The 11,776-nt window shown below is 36.3% G+C and overlaps 1 protein-coding gene across 1 annotated transcript; it reads left to right on the forward strand.

Annotated features, from left to right (window-relative positions):
• The first annotated feature begins 11,112 nt into the window (after positions 1-11,112).
• On the forward strand, positions 11,113-11,574 carry LOC140746715 (uncharacterized). Its single transcript, XM_073078812.1, has one exon. The coding sequence runs from the start codon at positions 11,113-11,115 to the stop codon at positions 11,572-11,574; it is 462 nt and encodes a 153-aa protein (XP_072934913.1).
• Positions 11,575-11,776: the final 202 nt, after the last annotated feature.

Consider the following 11,776-nt stretch of genomic DNA (forward strand, 5'->3'; position numbering starts at 1 on the left):
TGGAGAACGGAAAATAGGAGTTACCACATTGCTGGTTTGGTAACCCAAAACAAATATAACCCTGTGCATATAAGAATCTTATCAGTATTCACCGCACAGCATGATGCTCATGAGCTCATGTAACGGAATCATACTGAAGACATATGCTGCATTACAAATTATAGAAGACTAGCTATCTTATCAGAATACAATGTCTGAAATAGACATTTGTGACATAAATGTCTTAGGCAGTACCCCGTTGCCAATTTGAAATTGGTTGAGATTGGTCGTTCCACACAAATCAATAGTGTTATATTATATTAAAATTTAATATATGGTGTCAAGATAAAAATCTTACAACATTGGTGACATATCTATTTTTTAATACTAGTTAATCCAATGCTTGATCTCAATGTTAATAGATGTGCTCTTGGCATTATCACATACACACTGGTGTATATACATGACAACTGCTTCATGTTAACCTGTAGTAGCCATTATTACATACAAACAGAAGGCATGCTCTCTCAAAAGAACCACCTCAGGAGGACAATGATTAAGCTAATAAGACTCCGGCTTATTGATACAGACACATATCTGTCCAATATATTTTTAGTCACATGAAGAAAGAATACTATAAGTATCTCATATATTGGATCCAGCGTCTGAAGTGCTAGCTTTGATAGTAGCATTCTGTGTTAATACCTCAACACAATTGAGCAGAATTCATTAATTTGTTATGGATACTCTATAGTTCCTACTCAATTTCAGCTGTATTTTAAGCAAATAACAGGTACCTATACATGGCTCAAAGTAAACAATATTACATGGGTTATATTGTAGTACCTCTTTCTCACATATATACAAATTATGTATATTAAAATTTAATCAGTTACCAGCGATATAAAGCTGTTTGATTTGATATCTTGTGGGCTAGGTATATGAATATCCTAACATCCAGATTAGTTGTATTTCAAGATATTGTGGATTTCAGGAAATACTCGTATTATTAAGGTATAACTCTAAGGAGTTTTGTATCAAGGAGTACAATCAGAACTATAATGCACCACTTAACTACTGGTACAGAGTACCTACTTAAACTCATTGAGCTTACATAATATATATATATATATATATATATAACTCTATTATATATAGATGTAACTTGAATTGAAGTTTTTAAATTATCTATTTAAAACCAGTGTAGGTTTACAGTGATAATCAATCCAGAAATCTGGAGTTGTCTTTGGACACAATAGTACATTAGTGTGAGTTTGCAGGCCGAGCCGCAGGCGAGGACTGCAATCACACGAGTCAGAAAAACATTTTTCGTCCGCGTGTTGTATAAAATTTTATATTACGGGGTCGGAAATGGGGGTTTTGCGCACGCGAAGCGTGCGTAAAACGTCCATTTACGCACGCCGTGATATAAATACCTTTATGATTTATTCTATAACAATACAAATGTGCTAAATAATAAATGTCCCTACTTGTGAATAATTCAAAAACCTTGTTTAGTATTACTTATTTATGTGGCATATGTGACATAAATGCAAATATGTCAAGAGTGAACTTTATGTACGTCAAGAGTGAACTTATGTCAATATGAGAATTTATACAAAATTAACATTTTGGATTTCGTTACACTTATCTTTCAGTGACTCAATAGGAATAAATACATGTTTGTACCACTTGCTTAAACGGTGAAGGAAAACATCGTGAGGAAACCTGCATACCTGAGAGATTTATAAAAAAAAAATCTTAAAGGTATGTGAAGTCTACCAATACGCACTTGGCCAGCGCGGGGGACTATGGCCTAATCCTTCTCATTCTGAGAGGAGACCCGTGACCAGCAGTGGGACAGTAATGGGTTGATGATGGATGGATGGATATATATATATACGGTCGAATTGAGAAACCTCCTCCTTTTTTGAAGTCGGTTAACAATTAATTTATGGACTAAGAATATTGCGTTAGTGTATGTGTCTGTGTGTGTGTGTGCGTGTAAGTATGTGTGTGTAAATATAAGTATTGTTACTAATTAGTTACATTGGCTTACTAATTAGTTTCGAAAAACTTTTTTAGGCTCAGGGATTTGTGGTAGGAATGTTTCAGGTTTTCTGCAGCGAGTTGCCTTTTTAGCAGAGCTAATTTATATTTTGCTTTGAAGCATTTAATCGTCATGTGTTGTCTCATAGGGGGTGGCAAGTCGTTCCAAATTCTCGCTGCAGCGAACTTGAAACGTCCTCTATATCTCGTGGTTTTGTGTGCTGGTATTTGCAAGAGGGTTTGTGCGTTAGAGCGAATGCTTCGTTGGGAAATGTCCTTCGTCCAGTTGAGTTTCTCAAAAAGATACTCGGGCTTTTTGGTCCACATAACTTTTTTGACAATCGAGGCATAGTAAAGTTCTCTCCGGGCGCACATATTGAGAATACCCTTTTTATTCAGATAAGGCGTTATAAACTCTTTCCTAGGTACGTTAAAGCAGAATCGGATGCATGCATTTTGTACCCGCTGTATTGCTCGTTCTGAGCTAGAATTTATCTTCGGACCGAAAACAGGGCTACAGTAGTTTAGCTGGAAAAGCACCAAAGAATCGCACAAGGTTATACGGAGGTCTTCTTTTAAATAGGGTCTAATCTTATATAGTGTTTTTAGCTTAAAAAAGGCTATATGTATTTTATTATTAATGTGGTCGATAAATTTTTGCTCTCCGTCCAGTATTAGCCCTAGGTTACGAGCGGACTTTACCTGTTCCAAAGGTATATTGTTAATGGTAATTGCATTCCTGCTGTCCATTGCATGTCTTATTTGTACTTTTGTTCCCAGGGTTAGTACTTGTGATTTTGCTGCGTTAAGAGCCAAGCAATTATTCTGCGACCAAACGTAAATATTATGTAGATTTGTCTGTTTTTTTTGTGGATGACTGTATGAAAAATTATCTGTCGGTAAATGGGGACCGCTTACTTTTAACTCCCTAATAATATCTTTGGGAGTAGGGAGTGGCTGAAAAACAGCGCTGCGCGGGATTTCTATCCCGCGTTAGCTATTGCCCCATTGCATGTATGTTAAAAAAAAATTGTTATGTATCGTAATCTATTGTTTTATTCATGGGTATGGCAATAAATGATTTTATCATTATTATTATAATTCGTTTGTAGTAGCTCTATTTCGTTTGTAGACGTGATATTGTCGTTTGTAGTAACACTATTTCGTTTGTAATAGCGATAATCGCGTTTGTAGTAACTCTATTCTGTTCATATTGGCGGTAATTAGTTTGTAGTAGCTGTTTTTCGTTTGTAGTAAGTCTATTTCGTTTGTAGTAGTGATTATTCTGTTTGTAGTATCTATATTTTATTCATATTGTCGATAATTCATTTGCAGTAGCTGTATTTCGTTTGTATTAGCGATAATTCTGTTTGTAGTATCTATATTCTATTCATATTGGCGATAATTCCTTTGTAGTAGCTGTATTTTGTTTGTAGTACCGATATTTTTGTTTGTTGTAAGTCTATTTCGTTTGTAGTAGCGATAATTCTGTTTGTAATATCTATATTTTATTCATATTCGCGATAATTCGTTTTAGTAGCTGTATTTCGTTTGTAGTAGCGATATTTTCGTTTGTAGTAATTCTATGTCGTTTGTACTAGCGATAATCCCGTTTGTAGTATCTATATTCTATTCTTATTGGCGATAATTCGTTTGTAGTAGCTCTTTTTTATTGTAGTAGTGATATTTTTATTTGTAGTAATTCTATTTCGTTTGTAGTAGCTATTTTTATTTATTTATTTATACTTTATTGACCAAAACAAAGTTGTGGTACAACAGGCGGACTTAATGCTAAATAGCATTATCTTCCAGTCAACCTTGAGGATGTGTAGAAATAAATTGAATTGAAGGGGGTTAAGAAATAAATAAAATAGAAGGACATAAATAAAAAACAATAAGATGAAAAAAGAAACATAATAAGAATAAATGTGAAAGAGGAAAGGAAAAAAAAGAAAAGAAAAGATAAAAGAAGAACAGAAACTAAGTATATAAAATACAAGCATACATGAATAAGAGTAAAAGCCGGAAAATAGTAATAGAGATACTGGTGTCTAATTATCAAATTGTTTCAAATAGTGAGCATAAACTTTTTTCTTGAAAGAATATTTGGAACATATTTTTCTAAGACTGTCAGGAAGAGTATTCCAAAGCCGAGCCGACTGAACCGTGAAAGAATTGGAGAGAAACCCAGAACGGTGAAGAGGAACAGAGAGGGCACGAGAGTCCGAGGAACGAAGCTCCCGCTCATGAAAATCACAGAGGTATTGAAATTTACATTTCAGGTACTCTGGAACAACGGGATCAAAAAGAATAGAGAAAATAGAATTAAGCAAATGACATTGTCTACGTTCACGAATTGGGAGCCAGTTAAGACGGCGACGGTAGGAAGAGATATGATCGAATTTACGTAGACAAAATATGAAACGAATGGAATAATTAACAACACGTTCAAGTTTGTTAAGAAGATCTTCATTTAAGTCGGAATAACACACATCAGCATAATCGATTGTGGGAAGCACAAGAGTTTGCACAAGATACTTTTTAGTGGAGATAGGTAAGAAGTTTCTTAAACGGTTAAGCGAGCGTAGCGTTGCAAAAACCGACCTACTTACCTCGTTTACATTGACACTCCAGTTTAAAGTGGAGTCAATGTAAAGACCTAAATTTTTTACTACTGGAGAAAATGGAATGACAGTATTATCAAGACTGATTGGTGACACAGTATTCAAGTCGAATTTGCTCAGTTGTCGCGAACCCCCAATGACAATGGCCTGGCATTTAGCAGGATTTACGCTAAGACCAAAGTTGCGTGACCACAAATGAATGTTATTGAGGTTTTTATTAATAGAATGTATCCCAGTTTCGATATCATCAATGTCAATTTGTGTATATATTTGTAAGTCATCTGCATACAAATGGTAAGAACAGTCAAGAGAAAAAGTTATGAAATTTATGAATACGGCGAATAATAAGGGAGAGAGAATACCACCTTGTGGAACGCCAGACTTTAAATCACACCAATCGGACAACACACGGTTAACTCTGATAGCTTGCTGGCGACCACGAAGGTAAGAGGACAACCAGTCCAGTACTGTGGATGAGAAGTTGAAATGTTGGAAAGCGGCAAGAAGAATATCGTGATCAACCATATTAAAGGCGTTAGAAAAATCAATGAGAACTAAAATGGTGACCAATTTATTCTCCATGCCTTCACGAATATCTTCAGTTACTTTAAGAAGAGCAGTTGTTGTACTGTGCCCAGGTCTAAAGCCTGACTGATATGGAGAAAGAAGATAATTACTAAATAGATAAGACGAAATTTGTTTATGGACAGAGGCTTCAAGGATTTTCGACAGAAAAGGTAATATTGAGATGGGCCTATAGTGGTTTAATTGACAGGGGTTACAAACTTTCGGAAGTGGGGAAATAAAGGCTTTACGCCAGACAGAAGGAAAATGCCCTGACAATAATGAATGATTGATGATGTGGGTTAGTATAGGGGCTAAACACTCAAGAAGTGGAAGAATCATTGCTCTTCCCACATCATCGCAACCAACTGCGCTAGATTTAATTGAAGTAATTGTATTTGTAATTTCATCCACAGATACTGAAGAAAATGTGAAAATATTATTAGTAGTTTGGGTCATGTTCTGTATGTAGGATATAGTTCTGGATTTAACTAACGGATCTAAGAATGAACTGAAGGAAAAGTGATCATTTAAATCATTGAGTGAAAAAGTAGGCATCGTGAAGAGATTCGACGATTTACCTATACCAATGGAGTTGAGAAATTTCCAGATATCGGCCGATGAGGAACAAGAGATGTTGTCGTATATATAACGACGCTTGGCTGCTCTCACCATTTGATTGCATCTATTACGAGCAATTTTATATAAACCCCAGTTTTCAGCACACCTATCACGTTTGTATTTCCTAAAGAGCCTATCGCGCCGCGTCATTGCCATTCTCACACCACGAGTGAGCCATGGAGCAGGAGGTCGTCGGAGTTTAACAGCCTTGAGTGGTGCATGGACATCAAACAACTTCAAAATAGCAGCATTAAAAATGGAAACTTTGTCGTCTATCGATGATGCAGCTACTACCGCCCCAAAGTCGATACGGTCAGCGTCTTTTTTTAAAGCAAGTAGGTCCATCCCTGCAAAGTTACGTATCCAAATTACTTCAGGTTTAATTTTAGGAGGTTTTGTTTTATAAGAAAGGTAAATTAAATCGTGCCTGGAAAACGCAGGAGCTAGTAGCTGCCCGTGTGAAAGAACAAGATCTAAAGAAGAAGTAAACATTAAATCCAGACAAGTATCATGACAGTTGACATTGTAGTGAGTTGGAAAAGAAGAAATAAGAGATAGATTAACGGAATTAAATATATTAAGTAGCCTCGTTGATCTAGACGAGCTAGTACCGATGTCAGTATTGAAATCACCCATGATAATGTGATGTGTGTACTCCGAACATATAGATTCTAAAACATTCTCTAAACTAATGAAATAGTCTGTATTTGGGGGGCAATAAACGACTCCAAGGACGACTTTGGCACTCCTGACTGTAATCTCAAGAAAAATGAACTCACAGGATGCTGTATAAGGAGAAGGAGAAATGGCAAGGATTTTGTAAGGGATATTACTCCGTAGATATATGGCAACTCCGCCTCCACCCTTGCCGATACGGTCATTACGAATAAGAACGAATCCAGGGAGACTGTAAGAGACAGAGTTCAAAGTTGGTTTTAACCAACTTTCGGAAATAAGGATAGCATGGATAGTGGTAGCAATAGAGAAAGTGTCAAGAAGGTCAGTGTGATGTGAAGGAATGCTTTGCGCATTTAAGTGGCATACATTAAATGAGAAATCTAAAGGACTTATAGCACTATGCAATACGTTACCAAGAGTAAGAGGCTCACTATATGAATCATTACTAAAGCTTGAAGCAAGGCTGATGTCACAAGCAGAGAAAAATGAATTAGCATCAGACTCATCAGACATAGGTACCTTGAGTTTTACTTCACAAACAAAGTAAATAGGTATATTAAGTGAAAATATGATATATAAACAGTAAATGTATATTAATTAAAACTAATAAAAATAATTAATATGCAATATTATATTATAATAACTGCACGTCCCGCCGGTGAAATGGAAAGAAAGAAAATAATAATAATACTACAAATAAACAAAAGCAGTAAATAAGCAACATAACACAACCACATAAAGAAATAGTAAGTTGAGTTAAACTTAAAAATATATAACAATAAAAATAAAAAAATCTGTAACTAAATAAAGGCGCAATGATATAAAGTTACTATAAAGATAAAAAAGTTCAGTTTATAAGAATCGTAACAATTTTTAGGTATATTTATGAAACGATACACTTCAGTATAAAAAAAAGAAAATAATAATAAGTATATAAACAACAACAGTAAAGAAAATTTAAAAAAAAAAAAAAAAAAGGATTTATATAAAAAAATCAAAACATGAAATAGTCATATTTAAAGCAACATTCGTGAATGCACTGCTACAGCGCCATATTAAAAATGGTACGTCACTTGTCATCTACTGTGTCATAACTTTTTCACTGACAGTTGACAAGTGGTTGTGTTAATAAGTTACAAAATTCAATAAACAATTTAGAAATCTTAAGCTAATCAAGTAAAATGTTGCATTATGAGTTTTAAGACTTTGAGGAACTACCCTCTAACCATCGAATAATAAAAAAGTGATATGAGTTAAACAGAGATGTTAATGTAAACATAAGAGTCATAAGTAGAAAGCAACATTAGTTATTTTTTATACCTTGCGGCACGTTTCGACTTCAAATGTTGATCCGATGCGGGCGCAGGAGAAGGAGACCGGGTACCAGGCGGGTCTTGAGCATCTCGCAAATTACTGGCGGACGCAATAATGCCTTTGAGGTCTTCCTCTCCAAATATGCGATGCCTCGAACCGTCTGCCAACTTAACATTGATAATGCCGTCCGCCGTCCAACAATTCTTCAGACCAAAACGTTGGCGCGCTTGAATGAACAGCAACTGGCGATGTCGAGTGAGGAACTCCGAGACAACATAAGGAGTTCCTTTGAGTGCTGTTTTCTTTTTCCACACCGACGATCTACTGGAGTAGTCGATAAATCGTACAAGTACAGGACGACATTTTCCATCACTTGGAGTACCAAGACGATGACAGGATTTGAATTTGTCACTCGTGAAGTCACAAATGCCCAGGGTTTTGCTAAAAAGTTTGGCCACATGCACAGGGAGATCTTCAACATCCTCAGGGACCCCACTGATTAACAGATACTTTCTGCGGTGTCTCAATTCACTTACTTCAACTGCACGTGCAATCTCAGAGATTTGCTGTCGAAGAAGGTTAAGAATTGTCCACACATGGGTCTTGAATTCCGAAACCTCTTCCTGCATGCGCTGCAAGGTGAGGCCACTACGCGGAGCAGATGACTTCAACTGGGCCTCCAGATCAGCAAATTTCTTCATCATGATGGACTCCAAAGCCTGTTGTGTCTCCAAGACTGCAGTGTAGTTGGCCATACTTATAGTTCTTGTTCAAGATTGACAAGTTTGACAAGTGCAGTGGTGTGAGAGTGATGTAGACAGGACAGTGCAGTTATTTAAAGTTTTAGAGCATGTGTTAAATCACTAACACTTGTAAGTATTAATTTTATTGAAAACTTCCTTTTAGCACCAAAAATACTGAGATTTTTGTAGAAAATATAATTAAATTACAATTATGATACTAGAGCACAATGTTACTTTTTTTGCACCTACCGCCCAAAAAAGCGGTTTTTCTGTTTGTAGTATCTATATTCTATTTATATTGGGGATAATTCGTTTTTAGTAGCTCTTTTTCGATTGTAGTAGCGATAATTCCGTTTCTAGTAACTCTATTATGTTCATATTGGCGATAATTCGTTTGTAGTAGCTCTATTTCGTTTTTAGACTCGATATTTTCGTTTGTAGTAACACTATTTCGTTTGTAATAGCGATAATCGCGTTTGTAGTAACTCTATTCTGTTCATATTGGCGATAATTCGTTTGTAGTAGCTGTTTTTCGTTTGTAGTAGCGATATTTTCGTTTGTAGTAAGTCTATTTCGTTTGTAGTAGCGATTATTCTGTTTGTAGTATCTATATTTTATTCATATTGGCGATAATTCATTTGTAGTAGCTGTATTTCGTTTGTATTAGCGATAATTCTGTTTGTAGTATCTATATTCTATTCATATTGGCGATAATTCCTTTGTAGTAGCTGTATTTTGTTTGTAGTACCTATATTTTTTTTGTTGTAAGTCTATTGGCTAGTTAGTCTATTTCGTTTGTAGTAGCGATTATTCTATTTGTTGTATCTATATTTTATTCATATTGGCGATAATTCATTTGTAGTAGCTGTATTTCGTTTGTATTAGCGATAATTCTGTTTGTAGTATCTATATTCTATTCATATTGGCGATAATTCCTTTGTAGTAGCTGTATTTTGTTTGTAGTACCGATATTTTTGTTTGTTGTAAGTCTATTGCGTTTGTACTAGCGATAATTCTGTTTGTAGTATCTATATTTTATTAATATTGGCGATAATTCGTTTGTAGTAGCTGTATTTCGTTTGTAGTAGCGATATTTTCGTTTTTAGTAATTCTATGTCGTTTGCACTAGCGATAATCCCGTTTGTAGTATCTACATTTTATTAATATTGGCGATAATTCGTTTGTAGTCTCGGGGGAGCCTCACCCCTAGAGACCGCGTCCCCAGGTGGCGGATAGGAAAAAGCCCGCCAGATATGGAGGGTAGGAGCGAAATAAAATAGCTCCCGCGGACCAACAAGCCAGAAAAGGACACTTCGTTATCAAACCCCTGCAAGGAGCTGCTTCGACGTATTCGGATGTGAGGTCTTTGTAGCGCTCTGCGTATAGGCTGGAGCGCCCAGAAGGGATGGTGGCGGATGAACCTGTAAATGGTCAACGGCAGCGCCCACAACTTAGTACAAGATACAGCCTTGGCGTCAGGTGACAACCGGCCGTAAAAAATTATATTCAAACCCTCCTCTTCGCTCAAAATGGAAAAAGTCAAAAGAAAAAAAGTGAATACAGCTAGGGCGTCCCCCTGAACCGACGACATCAATAGAAATGCGAATAATGCAACAAAAGAAGAAAAAGAAGATCATGCTAGGGCGTTCCCCCCAAGCGACGAAAAACATGACAAGAACAAAAATTCGCATCCTTATTTACAATCTGCAATCAGATTGGCCACGTGGAACTTAGGCACACTTACAGGCAGAAGTCAAGAACTAGCCAAAACATTACAAGTCCGAAAAATCAACATATGTTGTCTGCAAGAAACTAAATGGAAAGGATCAAAGTCTAGGGACTTAGGACTGGGATATCAGATAATATACCATGGAACAAACAGTGCACGAGATGGAGTAGCCATCGTACTAGATGCAAACTTAAAACAGCGTATAATAAATGTAGACAGAAGAAGTGATCGACTTATAGCAGTGAAACTAGCCATGGACGAACAACCACCTCTAAATATAATCTCAGCGTATGCACCACAAAGCGAATGCACACATAGTGAAAAGGAGACCTTCTAGGAGGACTTCGATGACATGATCAATGCTATCCCTTGTGAAGAAACTAAATATGTTGGGGGAGACTTAAACGGTCACGTGGGTGAGTACAAAACAGCATACAGAGCAATACATGGGGGGTCTGGATATGGCAAACTAAACAAAAGTGGGGAAGACATACTAGAGTTTTGCGCTAGACACAATTTAGCAATAGTCAATACTTTCTTTAAAAAGAAAGAAGAACATTTAATAACATATAAAAGTGGAGATAAGCAATCCCAAATAGACTATATACTCACTAACAGGAATATGCTTAAAAACTTCAAGGATTGTAAAGTCATCCCTGGCGAGGCACTTACATCACAGCACAGAATCTTAGTTGGCTGTTTAAAGTTACCGAAACCTATAAAACGTACTATAATCAAGACCCATAAAATCAAGTGGCATTTGCTCAATACTGAAACAGGAGTCGAACTGATGAACACCCTTCAGAAAAGAATGACAAGAGATGTGGAGGCAAACGTTTACATCACCGCAGATGATATGTGGTCTAGTTTTGAGAAATATTGCAGAAAAGAAGCAGAAGCTGTATTAGGAATATCTAAAGGTGGGCTAGATAGCAACATAAACCCTACATGGTGGAATGATGATGTAAAAGCTTCTTTAAAAACTAAAAAAGAGCATTTTAAACAATGGCAGAGTTCAGGATCAGATGAGGATCGCACCCAATATATAAACAGTAAAAAGATAGCTAAACGTAAGGTAGCACAGAATAGGTTGGACTCGAGAAATGCCTTCTACTCAAGACTTGAAATTGCAAAAAATGACAAGGACATATTCAAAGCTGCTAAACAACGCCATGCTGGAAGTCTAGATATGAAAATCAATAAATACGTCAAAGATGATAAAGGTCATCTACTAACCAAAAATGACAAAATAAACAATAGATGGTGTCAATAGTATCAACAGCTATTGAACGAAGAGTTTCCGAACCAACCCCTATCTGATATTCCAGAAATATCAGGACCACTTGTTAACATCAGCACAGATGAAGTTCTTAATGCCTTGAGAAAAATGAAGAACCATAAAGCGGTAGGCCCTGACAGCATACCAGCAGACCTTTTTTTTTTTTTTTTGTTGACGAGGGGGAAACCTTCAAAAG

Source organism: Epargyreus clarus, unplaced genomic scaffold (genome assembly GCF_041222505.1).
Source record: "Epargyreus clarus isolate Ecla_fem2 unplaced genomic scaffold, WU_Ecla_fem_2.2 ptg000013l, whole genome shotgun sequence".
Taxonomy (NCBI): Eukaryota; Metazoa; Arthropoda; class Insecta; order Lepidoptera; family Hesperiidae; genus Epargyreus; species Epargyreus clarus.

Coding starts and splice junctions, on each gene's coding strand:
- LOC140746715 (XM_073078812.1), top strand. CDS start 11,113: ATGACAAGAGATGTGGAGGCAAACGTTTACATCACCGCAGATGATATG.